The following is an 18644-nucleotide window of genomic DNA, read 5'->3' as shown; positions in this document are numbered from 1 at the left end:
GGAGGGGCTGAAGCAGAAGGAGTGCTACGATGCAGAGAAACACCTGCTGTTTCTCTGCCTTCCCAAACCATGTGGGAAGGCAGAGAAACACGTTTCTCTGTCTCCCCAAGCCTTCTCAAACCACCTTCCCAAACCATGTGGGAAGAAGTTGGAACCACCTGCTGGAATTTAAAGGAAAAAGCCCTTATGTGAAGTAGTGCTAGGTAGCAGAGAATCACTGAACCAGGTAGGAACAACCTAGCAAACCCTTGGGTTAAAGACTGAAGATAATGAGACTGATATCTTGGAAGAATGCTGATAGTGAAGCTTAGGAAGTGAAGATGTAAGGGTAGAGCATTGTGATCTAAAGCTGAAGTACTTAAGAGGTAAATAGTCTACTCACATTGACTGTGTTTACTGTTTAAAAACAATAATAAAGAATTGAATTGATTGAAAAGGCTTCTTATTCATAAAGACTACTCTGTTAGGGAATATGGATATTTGGGAAGAGCTTCCGAGAAGTGAGATTATACTATACCAGAAAAACCCTGCCTGTGACAATGTTTTTTTTTTTTAATATAGTTAGTATATTTGTATACTGTGTGGATTACCAATTTTGTAAGCCACCATTGTTCATCTGCAATAATGACAAAATACTAAATGTAAATAAATACTTTTTATATTCAGTACTGTCAGTCGGTGTAGTATTTTTTTGGGGTGGCGGAAGACCACCTTACATGCCATCTTGGTGGGAGCACCAGCACCTCTCCAGCGCCCATGATCATTCCCTCCCTTCCCCGCCCCTTTACCTCTTTAAAATCTTCACCAGTGCAAGCAACTACTCTGGTCCGCTGCTTGCACTGGCCTGGCTCCTTCTGAAATCACTTCTGGGTCACAGGGCCAGGAAGTGATGTCAGAGGGAAAGCCAGCATGAGCAGCAGGCCAGAGAAGGTGCTCGCGCAGGTGAATATTTAAAGAGGTATGAGGTGAGAAAGGAGGATATGAGTGTGGCATGGTGGCACAGAAGGTACAGAGGGCGGAGAGGATGATGCAGGGGGGTGCCACTGCCCTGGGCACCTCCTACCCTCACTTCGCCACTTAGTACTATATCCCACAGGATTTTCAAAATGAAACTCCATGGGGTGTTTTTCTTTGAAAACTGTTTTTGTAGCCACAGAACTGTAAGAACATAAGTACTGCCATCTCAGGATCAGACCTTCGGTCCATCAAGTCCGGCGATCCACACACACGGAGGCCCAGCCAGGTGTACACCCGGCGTAATTTTAGTCACCTCGTAAGGAGATGTGCACCTACTTTGCTTTTAAATCCTAGAGCAGCGGATTCTGCAATAACCTCCTCTGGGAGGGCATTCCAGGTGTCCACCACTCGTTGCGTGAAGCAGAACTTCCTGATATTTGTCCTGGACTTGTTCCCCCTTAGCTTCAGTCCATGTCCTCTTGTCCGTGTCACATTGGACATTGCAAATAATTTTTTTTCCTGTTCTATTTTGTCGATTCCTTTCAGTATTTTGAAAGTCTCGATCATATCCCCTCGCAGTCTCCTTTTTTCAAGGGCGAACAATCCCAGTCTCTTAAGTCGTTCCTCATATTCCAAGTTCTCCATACCTTTTATTAGCTTCGATGCTCATCTCTGCACCCTCTCCAGCAGTTTTATATTCTTCTTTAGGTTGGGAGACCAATGTTGGACACAGTATTCCAAGTGTGGTCTGACCATTGCTCTATAAAGTGGTATTATAACTTTCTCCATCTACTCGTGATTCCTTTCTTTATCATGCCTAACATTCTATTTGCTTTCTTTGCCGCTGCCGCGCATTGTGCCGACGGCTTCAGGGTCCTATCTATCAGTACACCCAGGTCCTTTTCTTGTTCGCTCTTGTTAGTACTATCTATTCACTGCAAATTGCCCTCCTCAACAGGGTCTAAACTGGCTAACTCTGGAAATTAGTTGACTAAAACCTTTTGGACATCTATAACTAAAAAATATACAAGAATACAAGAAATAAATATTCTTGGTAGGAACCAAGTATAGATACCTAAAATAGCAAAGGAATAAAAATACAAAGAGTTGGAAACTCCACACTGCATTAAGAAAAAAAAAAAACCTCAAAAAACACATGAGGAACTCTGAGGCTCTGAGACTTTCTGAATGGATATACAGTAGCATTTTGTCTTTCAGTATCTGCTCAAGAAGTGGTGATCAAAGTTATGAAAATACTCACAGAGCAGCTCTTTTCAGGGTTCCTCTTCCAGTGCTTCTTGGCTTGTTTCTTTGCTGTGGTGGAAAACAGGGCAGCATGCAATGGTGTGCGAGGGTTCAATGCCAGAATGTTCTGTTAAGAGAAAGGTTTCATTGTAAACACAGGGCAATATCTATACTAACGTATTTATATACCATACCATACCATACATTTTCTTCTATACTGCAAGTTTCAACAAGGACTCAATGCAGTTTAAAACAAGATTTCTAATCAGCGGTCATGAACAATGAATTATAGGTTTGAAGAAGTAGAAATGTCTCTGCATTTTGAATTATAGGTCTTCATATACCGCATGTATACATATTATTTTCAACAGCTTTCAAAAGTATATTCTAAATATCTGAATGCAAATCATGTTTGTTTTGTGTCCATGATTATACTCACTTATGTAGGACAAAGTGTATATTTTGAATATGTATAGCAGGGTTGAGCAAGGTGTATTTTAAATCATTACTGTTTATCATAGTATCTGAAGGAATTTAGGGGCCCTTTCACGAAAGTATGGTAGGTTTTGCAGTTTTCAGACGTTTAGCACAAAATGTATAGCAAATGTAAAACCTTTGTGGTAAATATAGGGGGAGTGTTCGGCATCTGCTCTACATTTGCTTCAGGGTAGACACCACACCATATGGCACCACATTTCATCCAAGTTATAGATCCAATGATCAAGATTTCCAGTACACCTTATTCTAATCCCTCTTAAAACATACATACAAAATCTGATTCTCACCATCATTCCCCGCCCCAATCACTTATGCCATTGGTGAGAGAACCTTTACAGGTCGAGTGATCTGTCATTTCCACCTTGATGGTTTTGTTATCGCAACTGATGCTGAAAGACCAGGGTTGGTGCAATTGTAAATTATTCCCTACAAAAAGATGCCAACCAGCCTCAAGATTGAATGGGAAAACGTAAGCAGTAACCAAACCATCATGCTGGCTTTGGTCCTCCAATGTCATTAGCTGTTGTTACACTGTGGCCAAAAGTGATCTGAGACCGTTCTTCCAGGAAGACACCGTAGCCTTCACCGACAGAGTAAGCTAGGCAAGGCAGACTTAAGAAAGGTTTGGGTAGCTTTTATTGGTGGCATGGTTGATCCAAATTTCAAAGTGAAATGAACAAAGATGATTCAATACCCTTTCATCCAGCATCTCTCCCTCCTTCCCCACCACCCCAGGGTCTACCATCTCTCCCTTTCTCTTCCCAACTACCCTCCTATCCAGTATTTCTATTCCCCCCCCCCCATGGTACACCCCTACCTTGAATACTGCATCCAACACTGGTCATCGTACATGAAAAAGGACATAGTATTACTCAAAAGGGTCAAGAAGAGCGACTAAAATGGTTAAGGGGCTAGAGGAGTTGCCGTACAGTGAGAGATTAGAGAAACTGGGCCTCTTCTCCATTGAAAAGAAGAGACTGAGAGGGGACATGATCAAAACATTCAAGATATTGAAGGGAATAGACTTAGTAGAGAAAGAGAGATTTTCACCCTCTCCAAGGTATAGAGAATGAGAGGGCACTCACTAAAGTTAAAAGGGGATAGATTCCGTGCAATTTTAAGGAAGTTCTTCTTCACCCAGAGAGTGGTAGAAATCTGGAATTCTTTTTCAGAGACTGTTATAGGGGAAATCACCCTCCAAGGATTGAAGAAAAGGGACCAGAACATATGCAGGTAAGGCTAGACTCAAATAGGGCACTGGTCTTTGACCTAAGGGCCGCCGCGTGAGTGGCACGATGGACCGCTGGTCTGACCCAGCAGCGGCAATTCTTATGTTCTCATGACATTTTGTTAAAATTTCCTATTTCCCAATGAAAGTACATCCTTATTGAGGAATCATTTAGCATGCTATTTTCAGCATGCACATAATGGGAGCAATTCTTTATAGATTACCTAAAGTTAATGTGTATAAGCACGGGTCCAGGAAGTGACATCAGAGGAAGATCCGATGCTGGTGTAACAGCAGCTTGGGGGTTGCTGCTCACACCAGGAACGTTATCGAGGTAGGGGGAAGGGGAATGGCATACACATGCGGCAGTGGGGGGGGACATGGTAAGAGCAGTTTGGCAGAGAGGAGATGGATTCCTGTACCTTCACTAAGACGGCACCCAGGATAGACCGCCACCCTCCCCCACCTCTGCTTACTACGCCACTGCATGCAACTTAATACCAGCTTAGGGTAGTTATATGAAAATTTGTCAATTAGTGCCAATTAATATCAATTATAGCCAATATTTGGTTGTTAAGGCCAATTAGCATTTTTACAATGCTATACATGAGTAGAGCAGTCTAGCACAACTAGATCAGTTTGTGAAAATGAGGGGGAAGACCTCAAACACTCAAACGTGAGAACACACCCTGTGTCTTGCTGGGGTCATGAATATTATCACTGGTCTCCTATCCCCCTCACTATTTTTAACATTAATTTTCTTGTGTTTTAATTTTATAAGTGCAATCAACACAAAACAATAATGGATAGTGAAAAAGGTAGAAAAAGTTCCATTTCACTTATGCTTCATCAGGGGCTAGTGTTTCTTATGTCTGAATCACGGGTACTCTAAGATTTGCTGTAGTATTTCTTAATCCCAGGGTACTAAAAGAACTCAAATATGAAATTGCTGTATCCTAAACTAAACTAAAACTTAAGTTTCTAGCCCGTGTTTTCTCTATACAAATAGAGCTCGACTCGGTTTACAGTAATAATAAAGGTAAAAAGAGGAAAGGACGGGATTTACAGTTTTGAAAATAACCAAGTTTTCAGATGTTTGCAAAATATTTGAAGAGAGCCCAGATCTCACATTTGTAAAGGAATGTTATTCCATAAATCAGCTATTTTGAAAAATAAAGATTTCCCCAGTTTACCAGTAGAGGTAATGCCGGTCACTAAAATTGTCTGTAGTACCTGAAGATTGCAGGGTGGCCAATGTTATGCAAATTTTTAAAAAGGGTTCCAGGGGAGATCCGGGAAATTACAGATTGGTAAGCCTGACTTCAGTGCCAGGAAAAATGGTGGAAACAATTATAAAGTGAAGAACAAACAGTAAAGGAAGACTCTGATGCTCAATATCTTTTACTAATATGTCATGACCCGACACGATCATGTTTCGGCCCAAAGAGCCTGCCTCAGGGGTCTATTGGTGGATGAATGTGATACTTAGTATCTTCCTAAAAATGTCACCAATCTCATAAAATGTAGCAAAATGACTCTACAAGTCAGCGTGGTGATTTTCAAAGGAAAGGCTACATTTTATGAGAGGTTGGTGACATTTTTAGGAAGATACTAACCCCCTGTTTTACTAAGGTGCATTATGCGTTTTAGCATGCGCTAAATATATGCACACGCTAACCGCTAACACATCCATGCACGTATTAGCATTTAGTGCATGGTTACAGCACGCTAAAATGTAAAAGGAGCCCTAAGTATCACATCCACCAATAGACCCCTGAGGCAGGCCCTTTGGGCCAAAACATGATCGTGTAGGGTCACGACATATTAATAAAAGATATTGAGCACCAGAGTCTTCCTTCACTGTTTGTTCTTCACTTTCCAAGTTTTGGGAAGTAATCATTTCCTGTTTCATTGTGGAAACAATTATAAAAAATAAAATTGTGGAACATGTAGACAAACATGAATTAATGAGACAGAGTCAGCATGGGTTCAGCCAAGGGAGATCCTGCCTTACTAATTTGCTTGACTTCTTTGAAGGTGTGAATAAACATGTGAGTCGGTTGATGAATAGTGTATCTAGATTTTCAGAAAGCTTTTGAGAAAGTTCCTCTTGAAAGGCTCCTGAGAAAATTAAAGAGTCATTGGATAGGCGGGAAAGTTCAGTTGTGGATTAGGAATTGGTTACTGGATAGAAAACAGAGGGTAGGGTTAAATGGTCATTTTTCTCAATGGAGGAGAGTAAGCAGTGGAGTGTCACAGGGATCTGTACTGAAAATTGAAACAACGAGTGAAGTGATTCAATTTACAGATGATACTAAACTATTCAGTTATTAAAATGCATGCAGATTGTGAAAAATTGCAGAAAGACATAAATTGTAAGACTGGATGTACAAGCGGAAGATTAAATTTAATGTGGGCAAATGCAAAGTGATGCACATTGGGAAAAATAACCCAAAACACAGTTACCAGATGTTAGGGGCCACCTTAGGGGTTAACGCCCAAGCAAAGGATCTGGGTATCATAGTAGACAATATGATGAAATCTGCCACCCAATATGCCATGGCAGCCAAAAAAGCAAACAAGATGCTAGGAATTATTAAAAAGGGATAGTTAACAAGACTAAGGGCTCCTTTTACGAAGCCGCGTTAGCGGTTTTAGCACACGCAGCTTTTTAGCACATGCTAAACTCACGCTATGCAGCTAGAGCTAACACCAGCTCAATGCTGGCATTAGCGTCAAGCGCAGCCGGCAGTTTAGCGCATGCTGTTACATGTGTTAAACCGCTAACGTGGCTTCGTAAAAGGAGCCCTAAGAATGTTATCACTCCATGGTGCGATCTCACCTGGATTACTGCATTCAATTCTGGTCTCCTAATCTCAAGAAAGATATAGCAGCACTAGAAAAGGTTCAAAGAAGAGCGACCAAGATGGTAAAGGGGATGGAATTCTTCTTGTAAGAGGAAAGACTAAAAGGGTTAGGGCTCTTCAGCTTGGAAAAGAGATGGCTGAGGGGATAAATGATTGAAGTCTACAAAATCCTGAGTGGAGTAGAATGGGTACAAGGAACTCTATGAGCATCGGGAGCAGCGCAGGCCATTCAGCGCGGCTCACCGCGCTACAAACTGCTAGTGCAGTTTAATAGAAGAGGCCCTAAATTTCTTAAGAATCAGCTGAGTTCTGTGGATGAAATGACAAAAATCATTTTGTTTTTTTGGGTTCACAGTATATTATTATTCCATTCCGTGTTTGAGAGACAAAATATATATTAAAAAATGAGTTCAAATTTACAGTCTAATAAGATAGTAGATGTAGAACTCTTGATAACAGTATTGTAATCCCTTAGTGCATTACTTTCACAGCTACTCCTAGACCATTAAGGCCTAATTTTCCTATTTACATAATTGTTTTTCAAATGCAAGTTGCACTATGCCAGAAATGAAAAATGAAAAAAAAAAAATCTAAAAGTATCTGAATTTTCCTTTCCATTCTTGAATATGCTTTCTCTCTTCCTGACGTAGCTATCACCTTTAATGCATTAAAAGCAAGACCACAGATGCTGAATTGTGAAAAGTGTGCTAATTTCTTTTTCAAAAAGAATTTTTTAAACACTTGAGTAGGGTATTTTTATAACAGGACAGCTAGGTTAATAGGACAGGAAGGCACCTGTTTTTACCCAATTTTATAAAGACACAGGCACCTTTGTATCTTTACAAAATACTACTATAAATTTTGTAGAAATCATACCTAGATTGAAGGTTCAAACTTTACAGCTGATCAAGAAGAAAGGGGGCAGGGAGAGAAAAAGACAGAAAGAAAGGGGGCAGAGAGAGAGAGAGAAAGAGAAAGAAAGAAAGAAAGGGGAGGGGCAGGGAGAGAGGAAGAAAAAGTTGGACTCATGGAGGGACAGAGAGAGATGTTGATTGGGGAATGGAATGAGGTATGGAGGAGAAGAAGCATGCAGGAGGCAGAAAGAAAGAAAGGCAGAAATAAATAAATATTGGATTTACAATCAGAAAAAGGAAGTGCAACCAGAGACTCATGAAATCACCAGACAGCAAAGGTAGGAAAAATGATTTTTTTTTAAATTTAGTGAACAAAATGTGTCCGTTTTCAGAATTTATATTTGCTGTCTATATTTTGCACTATGGCCCCCTTTTACTAAACCGCGATAGCGTTTTTTAGCGCAGGAAGCCTATGAGCGTCGGGAGTAGTGCAGGGGATTCAGCGCAGCTCCCTGTGATAAAAACCGCTATCGTGGTTTAGTGAAAGGGAAGGGGTATATTTGTCTATTTTTGTATAGTTGTTACTGAGGTGACATTGCATATTTTAAAGTCATCTGGCTCCAACTCTTTGAAAAAAAAACAAAAAAACAAAAAACCCAAATATAAATGATAATAAACAATTTCTCTGGGTACAGTGTGCTTTGTGTTTTTGGGTTGTTTTTTTTTTTAATTATTGTTGGTAGATCATTTTAAAAGTAGCTTGCGAGCCAAAAAAGTGTGGGCACCCCTGATGTAGATAATGTACCTTGTTGAGGGCTTAATGAATGGAGCCCCTGGCTCAGTATGCAAAGCTGCAGTGCAGAGAGCTTATCTTAGACATGGAAACAGATTGTGTAATGGACTCAAGCTCCCAGGGGGCTTTACTGCAGCCTGTGACTATAGCCTGTCCTTCTCTCTGTCTCTGTGTGAGATCAGAATCCATTTTGTCAGAGAGCACATGGTTTAGAGCAGGACTGTTTTTAAACTAGGAAGAAGGGGAAAGCCGACATTCAACCGAGAGAGAAAGTCGATGGTTCAGGAACCGGTATACCCGGAGGAAACCATGCAGGAAGATAGAGGGGAAGACTTGCCGGATCACAGGCAAGACAAATCAAAAGGGACACAAGAGGGAAGGAAATGCAAGAAAGGAACAGGCCGCAAATTCATATGTATGCACACGAACGTAAGGAGCTTAAGGAATAAGATGGGTGAATTAGAAGCTATGGCACAAAAAGATAACGTGGACATTACCAGCATCACAGAAACATGGTGGACTGAGGAAAATGTCTGGGACACTGTGCTACTAGGATACAAACTATACCGCAGAGAGAGAGTGGCTCAAAAAGGTGGGGGAATTGCCATATACGTCAAAGAGGGAATTGAATCTACTGGAGAGAACATGCCACAACAGACGGATAAGTTAGAGTCTCTATGGGTCAATATTCCAGGAATAAATGGGCTGGAAATGAAGATCGGCATCTACTGCCGACCCCCAGGGCAGTCCGAAGAAATTGATGGAGAAATGACGGACGAGATCAAACGCAACTGCAAGGGAGTCAACGCAGTTATCATGGGTGACTTCAACTACCCGAGAATAGACTGGAACCTAGGCACCTCCGGCTGCGCTAGGGAGACCAAGTTGGATAAGTTCCTGCTAAACTGGAATGTACGCAAATGAGGCTGGACTCATTTAGAGCACTGGTCTTTGACCTGGGGGCCGCCACGTGAGCGGACTGCTGGGCACGATGGACCACTGGTCTGACCCAGCAGTGGCAGATCTTATGTTCTTATGTGCCTTCTTCTGATTTCACACATTGAATATGCCAGCTTCTAATTAATCTGATGTTGTTAAATTTAAAGTATAGTATCGCCATCTTCACAGAGAGTAGTGAAAATGCACCCCAATTCCCCAGTCCTTGGTAGACGTGTAGATTCAAAGAGAGCAGATATCCTTAGATCTACAGAACTGTAAGTTCATTTACTTCTTTGTTTTAAGTTAAAATAAAACAAGCTTGAGTAGCCCTTTCAGGACCAAGGGACATATTTGTCCCATAACTTTAAAATCCTATAAATTTTGATTGGGATAGTCTACAGTTCTAAATTTGATATGTACGGATTCCATATGATACTGCCTTTATGTAAACAAACTGGTTCCGACATTCATTCATTAGCGTCGTTGCCAGATTGACGAGAAGATTCACTTGCCACACTGTCCATAAGCCAGAAGTGTGATTTAAAAAAAAAAATAATGATATTTCACAAAAAAAATCAATTTTTTGGCATCTGCAAGCCCTTTTTACCATAAAAATGTCGTCAAAACCACAAAAATTGGCCTACGATCCTTATGGTCCTGAAAGGGTTGAACTGCAGAATCCAGTTTGGTGATACTCATATTATTTAGCTGTTAGTTTAGCTGTCTGGACTCCTCAGGATAGCCAGCACAGACTCCTCAAAACAGTTTATGTGGAGAAACGTACCCAGAGCTTAATCTCCATCTGGGCCACTATATTATTTGACAGTACTCTCGTCTGATGCAGCCTATGACAAAATGAGGGGCCCTTGTCAGTAAGTAGTACTTTTGTTGATGGTTGGAGATGGGGTATGTGGGATGTAATGAACTGAAGTGAACAACACTTGAGAATTTGTGAGCTTGAAAGTTTAAGGAGTTTGGAATAGCTGTGATGCAAGATAACCAATAAGTATTTGGATTTGGATTTTTGAAACCACTGTGTTGTTTATATTCTTGATATCACATTTGGAATGTTGTGAAATTAATTTAGTATTTGTATTAGCCAAATTTGAAAGACTTTTTGTGTTATTTTTTTTGTTTTGTTTTTCTAGCGTGGGTAGAGATTTAGCTCTGGGTCTTTTTCTCCACATAAACTGTTTTGAATGAGTGAGTTTATAAAATGTTTTGAAGGAGTAGGAGATCTCTGATGACTATATTAATTACTGATGTGCTGGTATGTTTAATCATGACAAGCATAGGATTCTGAGGAACTAGCTTCTCCCCTACTGGTCGATCTCTCATGATTTATATTAGTCTAGTGGTTCCCACACCTGGTCCTGGAAGCACCCCAGCCAGTCAGGTTTTCAGGATATTCATAAGAGAGATCTGAATGTACTGCTTTCATTGCATGCAAATTTCTCTCATGAGTATTCATCATGGATACTTATTTATTTATATACCACTTATATCCTAAGTGGTTTACATTCAGATACTTTATCATATTTCCCTATCTGTCCCAGTGGGCTCAAACTTTATCTAGTGTATCTGGGGCAATGAGGGGATTAAGTGACTTGCCCAGGATCACAAGGAGCAGTGAGGGATTTGAACCCACAGCCTCAGGGTGCTGAGGTTGTAGCTCTAACCCCTGCGCCACACACTCCCCATCTGATTACATATGAACATAGAATAAGATGGCAGAAAAGGGCCTTTGACCCAACAAGTCTGCCCACTCAAATACCCCCCCCCCCCAAGTTCTTCTGTGAAGTGACCCTACATGTTGATCCCATTTGTTTTTAAAGTCAGTCACATTACTGGCTTCAACTACTTGAAGTGGAAGATCATTCCAACGGTCAACCGCCCTTTCGGTGAAGAAGTACTTCCTAGTGTCACTATGAAATCTCCCGCCCCTGATTTTTAGCAGATGCCCTCTTGTCACCGTAGGGCCTGTAAGGAAAAAGATGTCTTCTTCCACCTCAATACGACCAGTAATGTATTTGAACATCTCTATCATGTCACCCCTCTCTCTGCGTTCTTCGAGAGAGTAAAGCTGCAACTTACCTAGACGTTCTTCATATGGGATATCCTTGAGTCCTGAGACCATCATGGTAGCCAATTGTTGAACTGATTCCATTCTCAGCACATCCTTCTGATAATGTGGCCTCCAAAATTGCACACAGTATTCTTGATGTGGTCTCACCATGGACCTGTACAGAGGCATTACCACCTTGGGCTTTCGGCTGACAAAACTTCTCGGATGCAACCCAGAATTTTCTAGCCTTGGATGAGGCTTTCTCTACTTGATTGGCTGTCTTCATATCTTCACTAATGATTACTCCCAGGTCCCTTTCTGCCAGTTCTAGTTAAAGTCTCAACATTCAGAGTGTAGGTTCTGCATGGGTTTCTGCTACCAAGATGCATAACTTTACACTTCTTGGCATTAAAATTCAGCTGCCAAATAGTAGACCAGTGTTCCAGTAAAAGTATGTCCTGTGTCATAGTGTCGGGCACGATACCTCCGCCCACTATGTTGCATAATTTAGCATCATCGGCAAATAACGCAATTTTACCCCGAAGTCCCCGAGGCAGATCTTGTATGAAGATATTAAATAGGATTGGACCCAGGACCAAGCCCTGCGGTACTCCACTGTGCACTTCCGACTTTTCAGAGGGAGTACCATTTACCACCACCCTCTGATGTCTGCCACTGAGCCAGTCATTAACCCATGCAGTTAATATTTCTCCTAGCCCCAACGAACTCATCTTGTTCAGAAATCTACGGTGAGGGACGCTATCAAAAGCCTTGCTGAAGTCCAGATACACTACATCTACGGACTCTCCCTTATCTAGTTCCTTTGTTACCCAGTCAAAGAAGCTGATCAGGTTGGATTGGCAGAATCTCCCCTTTGTAAATCCATGCTGGTGGGGATCCCTCAGCCTCCCATCATCCAGGACCATATCTAATTTGTGTTTAATCAATGTTTCCATAAGTTTACACACTATTGACGTGAGACTTACCGGTCTGTAATTTGCAGTCTCTAACCCGCATCCCTTTTTGTGGAGTGGAATGACATTAGCTGTTTTCCAGTCTAATGGAACTTTTCCCGTACTCAGAGAAAGACTGACGAGCACGGCTAACGGCTCTGCCAGGACATCACTCTGGGGTGCAATTTATCCAGTCCCATTGCGTTATTCACTTTGAGCCTTGACAATTCTTGGTAGATGCTGCTGGTGGGAAATTCAAAATTCCTGAATGGGTCTTCTGAGCTCTCCCTTGTTTGCAGCTGTGGACCGGATCCCGGTGCCTCACAGGTAAAGACTGAGCAGAAGTATTTGTTCAGTAGTTCGGCTTTATCGGAATCCGATTCTGCAAAGCTGCCGTCGGGTTTCCTCAGGCGCTCTATCCTGTCTGTATTCCTCTTTCTATCACTAACATACCTGAAGAAGGATTTATCCCCTTTTTTAATATTCCTAGCTAAATTTTCTTCCATCCGGAGTTTGGCGTTTCTGACCGCTGTTTTGACAGTTCTAGATTCTGGTCATTGTGATCGTTTGTAGGATACAAATGCTCTTTTCTTCTGTTTTACGAGTTCCGAGATCTCCGCAGAGAACCATTGGGGTTTGTTATTTCTCTGCCGTTTACTCACGGTTCTTATAAAGAGGTTGGTTGCTTCCTGTAGGGTAGATTTCAGAGCTGACCACATTACCTCCACATCATCTGTTGTGTCTTGGTTTTGCAGTGCCTCATAGACAAAATCCCCCATGCCCTCGAAGTCAGTGCCCTTAAAGTTAAGAACCTTGGTTGACGTGATCGACCTCGTGGATCCCTTCCTGAGGTGAAACCACACCATTTTGTGGTCACTGGAGGCCAACGCCTCACCTATCGAAACCTCTGTGACGTTATCTCCATTGGTCAGTATCAGGTCCAGAATCGCCTGATCCCTGGTGGGCTCCAGAACCATTTGTTTGAGTCGTGCCTCTTGTATAGAGGTTAGTAGCCTTCTGCTGCTGCTGGTCGTAGCTGAAATTTTGTTCCAGTTTATATCTGGCATGTTGAAGTCCCCTAACAGTACAGTGTCTCCAAGCAGAGTGATGGTCTCAATATCGTCCATTAATTCTTTGTCTATGTCTTCCTGTTGTTTAGGAGGTCTGTATGTAATGCCCAGATACACGCATTTGCCACTTCCCCTGGCAAGGTTCACCCAGAGGGACTCCTCTGTATACCTGACACCTGTGATTCTGTTAACTTTGATTTCTTCCTTGATATATAGCGCTACCCCTCCTTCGTTTTTGCCTTCTCTGTCTCGGCAAAGTAAGTTATAACCTGATTGGTCGAGGTGCCTCCAGACTAGATTTGAGATTCACTGTATTAGTCTATTTAATGCTGCCTTTTACAAATCTGCAGTAGAGGTTTCTACCGCAAGAAGGTGAGGCAAATGCTCCAACACTCATAGAATTTCTGTGGGCATTGGAGCATTTACCTTGCTGGCCTACCGCGGCTTTGTAAAAGAGGCCCTAAATGAAATATTTTAAGACAATTTTATTCAGACTCGTCTGATTCATATTACAACAGAGAGTTTTGCGATTTTGATGTTTGAGGACCATCCACACTTTTTTGATACAGGTTCCATTGTATGTGGAAGTGTTCCTAAACCATGGCTAAGTAGGGGGGAGGCAATATTGTGTAGTTTTACATTTTTTAAAAATGTATGTTATATTTGATGGAAAAAGTACTTGAGCACAAGCTGTTGCAGAATCCTGCAGGTACTTTTTTCCCTGGGCAATTTTCAAAGACAAAGTATGCATTTACTTTCTCCACTTGAGAAATGGTACAAACTCCATTGACCGTTCCTGTGGAAATTCATCATTTTGAAAGTCATCCTCAGAGTGAATCGGAGTGGCAAGTTCAAGTGTAGCTCTCAGTAGAGGAAGCAGCACCCAATGGAATAAAAGTGAAGGGATGCCAAGATTTGTCAGAGAAATCATCAGAACAATGTTCAATTGTTTAAAGTCAGCCTTTGGTAAGTGAACAGATGTGCACAACTCCTCTATGAGGAAGGAGAGAAAGAGACCATCAATTCCCAGGCTATTCTTAGCCAAGATTAGCTGTGAATTTATGATTTGATGATCTATGAATCCTTAAACTCCCTCTTAGCTACTCTGACCCATAATTTTCAGCCACCAAAACAGAAAGCTCTTCTTAATTTGTGACAAGCATACATAGTCACAATGTCAGCTTTTAGAATAGTCAAATTAATCAGGTACTTTATCTCTTTAGGTTGTAATCTCCCCACAGTCTTTGATTAAGTCTGGAAGCTAATCACTTATATGGAACTATATTATCATGCTTGAAGAGATAACAAAGGTGGTGAATTCAATCCCAGTGCCACTCCTTGTGACCCTGAGCAAATCACTTAACCCTCCATTGCTCCAGGTACTAAGTTAGATTGCAAACCCACCAAGACAGACAGGGAAAATTCTTAGACTGCCTAATAGTATGTGTTGTGTTAACCACTGTGATCTATTGCACAGAAACACTAAGATTCACGAACCTGCCTGATCGGGACCGATCCGTGTCCAATCCGGGCAGGTCCGATGAATTCACAAAACTTTAATATGCAGATGGGGGCAATCAGAGGAATGCCCCCATCTGCCGGCACGGATTGCTGTTGTCCGATCCCGATGCATGCACAGACCCAATCAGGGACTTCCTTAGACTCCTCCCTAAGGAAGTCCCTGATTGTTTGATGTGCCCCAGGTCCTTCCCAAGGGAGGAGCTGAGGCGCCTTGGACAATAAAGGCCTTAGGCCCCTCCCCGTGCATCTGATGATGCATTGGGGCGTGGCCTAAGGCCGCACTTGTAGCGGAGGAGGCGTGGAACAGGAGGGACTGAGTACCCCTCCTGCTCCCAACGATATTATAAGGTACAGGTAGGAGGTGGGCCCGGCTCGGCCAGCTGGCCGGCCTAGGTTAAGGTACAGGGAGGGAGGTGGGCTGGGCCCGGCCAGGCCAGGAGGGGTTTCACATGGCAGGAGGGAGTTGTTGGCATCCCTCCTGCCTTTTGTGGGGCATTGGCACATGGAGGGGCATGCATTTAAGTTGCGACTTTTAAAAAAAAATTTAACTTATTTACTTTTTTGTAGGCCAGGGAGCCCATGGTTTTAACCCACAGATTAAAACTATGGGCTCGCAGTGCGGGGAAGGGCAGGAGAGATTTGGGGCAGCAGGCAGGAGAAATCCGGGGATGAGCAGGGTGGCAATTCAGGGCAGAGCAGGCAGGAGAGATGCAGGGAAGAACGTCAGGGCAGTAGGCAGGAGAGATTCGGGGTAGCAGAGAACAGGGCAGAGGGCAGGGCTTAATGGAGATGGAGAGTCAAAAAGACATTTTCATTTGGTCCCCAGCAGTCGCTTTTTTAGGTTGATTGGCCAGCCCAGTCGGATCGGGAATTTGTTTAGTGAATCGAGTCCCTACCTACTTTGCATGCAGTTCCCCTCATTTGCATGCACGGATTAGAAGCGGATCGCAGGAGAGGTTAATGAATTGGGCCGGAGGGAAATCAAGTCACTAAGGGGTCGCAAACCAATCGGTGCATGATCGGTTTGCTTTGTGAATCTAGCCCTAAGGGGTCCTTTTACTAAGGCACGCTAATCAATTTAGTGCATGCTAAAGATTAGCACACGCTAAATGCTAAGGCACCCATTATACTCTATGGGTGCCTTAGCATTTAGCGCTTGCTAAATTGGTTAGCGCACCTTAGTAAAATGGCCCCTAAATAAACATAAACAGACTTGGAAGAAGTTAACAAACAGTGGCAACTTACTCTAATGTTTATCTTTTTGTAACTCAAATGATTTTTCCAGCTTTACTACTACTACTAATCAATTCTATAGTGCTGTTAGATGTGCGCAGCGTTGTACATTAAACATTCAAAAGACAGTCCCTGCTCAGTAGAGCTTACAATCTAATCAAACAAACAGGACAAGTAGGGGGTTAGGGAGTTTCTCAGAGAGGGAATGATAAAACAGGCATGGGTTCCTTACAAGAAAGTGGGAGTTAGGAGTTCAAAGCAATCTTGTAAAAGTAGGCTTTTAGCTTTGTACCTCAGTAACACCTCTTAAAAGCAGTCTGCTTTGATTCTGAAAAGAGAGCTCCCCTATGGGTCATGATGATCTAATTCCTAGCCTCTCTGATCCAGCATTATGCATCGGTATATAAGGTCTCTCTGAAGTTTGAAAAAGGAGATCAGAATAAATGAAATCTTATAGAGTAGAATCTAGGTCAGTATTAATGGTCCAAGTCGAAACTGTTAAGTTGGGAATTAATAGTGAGCATGGCATAATAGGTAAGGATGAATAAAATAATTTAATCCTCTCCTGAAAATTGGGTTATCCATATCGACTTAGATTCTCCTCTGTAAAAATTCCCTTTCCACGCTGAGGTTAAAAAAGTGTGACATTGCTGATTTTCCAACAAGATTACCTTCTGACAAGCAAACAAATTTGTAGAGCTATGAAGAAAAGGCTGCACAGTTCATTATCCATTGCATGCTATTTTCTAATTGATATGCAATCGGGGATTTTAGCTACTTACCATATCTGACAGCTTTATGAGGAGATACGGAAATTCACATTTCAATCTGAAAGCAAAACTTCATATCTTCCAAGTTGAAGCCAATAAGCTTATTTGTGCCTATGTAACAAGTGAGGGATTTTGTCTGAATCAGAACATTAAGCATGAAGAAATTTAGGGGAAACAAGTACTATGGGACCTGAAAGTGGCAAAATCTATTAGTATGGAAAAAGAATAGTGGTGTGGCCCTGGCAAGTATACTATGGGGCTCATAATTTTTTTAAAAAAGGTCTAAAAAGTGGCCTAAATGGGTACTTGGACGATCAAAAAGCCTGATCGTCCAAGTACCCATAACCAACATGGGAGATGCCCTGCTGCAATGCTCACCCCAAAGTAACGCGGTTTGGGGGGTGAGCGATGACCATTGTGGCAGGAGAGATGGCTCATCTCTCCTTCCGCGATAGCGATCCCAAGTGCCGCGTTTGGCAGCACTTGGTGGTATCGCTATCGCAGCAGGGGAGATGAGCCATCTCTCCTGCCACGATAATTGCTGGAGGGGAGGGGTGGATTCTGTAACCGGTGTTGTTTTTGACAGACACCGGTTATAGAATCCAGCTTTTAGGCAAAGGACTGGCTCCTCCTTCACCTATAAGGCCTGTCTTTGGGTGTGTGGGACTTAGGCTTTTTTTTTGGCTCATTATATGTGGTAAGTATAGACGTAGTGGTTGTCTGGGCGTTTAAACAGCTGATTGTAGAGGCAGGCCATTATAAAAAAAAAACCAACAACCTCCTTTTGGATGTTTTTTTTTTTATAATGGACATTTTCCTTGCTTCTACTTTCAACGTTTAGGGCAGGGGTGTCAAACCTGTGGCCCAGTGAAGTATTTTGTGTGGCCCTGGTTGAGGGTGTTGCAGTGTTTTACTCTGTTGCCCCTGGGTGTTTACCATCTTGCCTGCTCCCTTCTCTGTCTTGCTGCAGCGTTTGCGTGTTTGTGCAGCCCCAGAAACATTTTTTTTTTCGGTCAATGCGGCCCAGGGAAGCCAAAAGGTTGGACACCCCTGGTTTAGGGCCTTAGGCTAAAAGGGGACTTAGATATTTTTTTAATTATGTCCCTCTATGGTTTCAGTTTTCAAAGGATCTGGGTGCCTGACTGGAGAGCCAATTTACTAAAGTGTGTTAGGTTTTGCAATTACCAGAACACTTAAATGTAAATAATGTGTGGTAACTGCAAAGCCTTTGCAGTAAATGCAGGGGCAGTTTTCTGCACCTGCCCTGCATTTACTGCACAAGGCAGACACTCACAACAGACAAGTGCAGATAGCATGAGAGAAACCATGTTACTTACCTCTGCCCATAGAAACAAGTGTATAAGCCATTAAGAGTTACTACACTGCATTAAGGGAATAATTATTGTTCGTGTTAGGGGGTGACAAGCAGGGCAATTGCCTTGAGCCCCCATACTACGAGGGTCCTCAAGCCTATCTCAAGCTGAAGGAGACATAGCTTGAAGGTGGATTGTGGGGCCTCCTAAATTGCTGCCCTAGGCTCTTGAAAGTTTAACATTGCCTTAGGTGATAATGCATATTAATTACCATGTAACAAATATGAATTATTTGCCCTTAGCGAATATATCACAACATACATGAACTAGTAATAACA

At 42.3% G+C, this 18644-nt stretch overlaps 1 protein-coding gene across 2 annotated transcripts in view; it reads right to left on the bottom strand.

Moving 5' to 3' along the window:
- Positions 1-18644, bottom strand: part of DPYD (dihydropyrimidine dehydrogenase) — a 1270977-nt gene that overhangs the window by 1105145 nt on the left and 147188 nt on the right. For both annotated transcript variants that reach the window (XM_033915764.1, XM_033915766.1), the window contains exon 2: positions 2219-2329. In XM_033915764.1, coding sequence (XP_033771655.1) covers positions 2219-2329 — 111 coding nt within the window. The remainder of the gene's footprint in view (positions 1-2218; positions 2330-18644) is intronic.

This window comes from Geotrypetes seraphini, chromosome 12, assembly GCF_902459505.1.
Source record: "Geotrypetes seraphini chromosome 12, aGeoSer1.1, whole genome shotgun sequence".
In the NCBI taxonomy this organism is placed as follows: domain Eukaryota; kingdom Metazoa; phylum Chordata; class Amphibia; order Gymnophiona; family Dermophiidae; genus Geotrypetes; species Geotrypetes seraphini.
The sequence above is the reverse complement of the archived record's forward strand: the minus strand, read 5'-3'. Positions and strand labels throughout refer to the sequence as shown.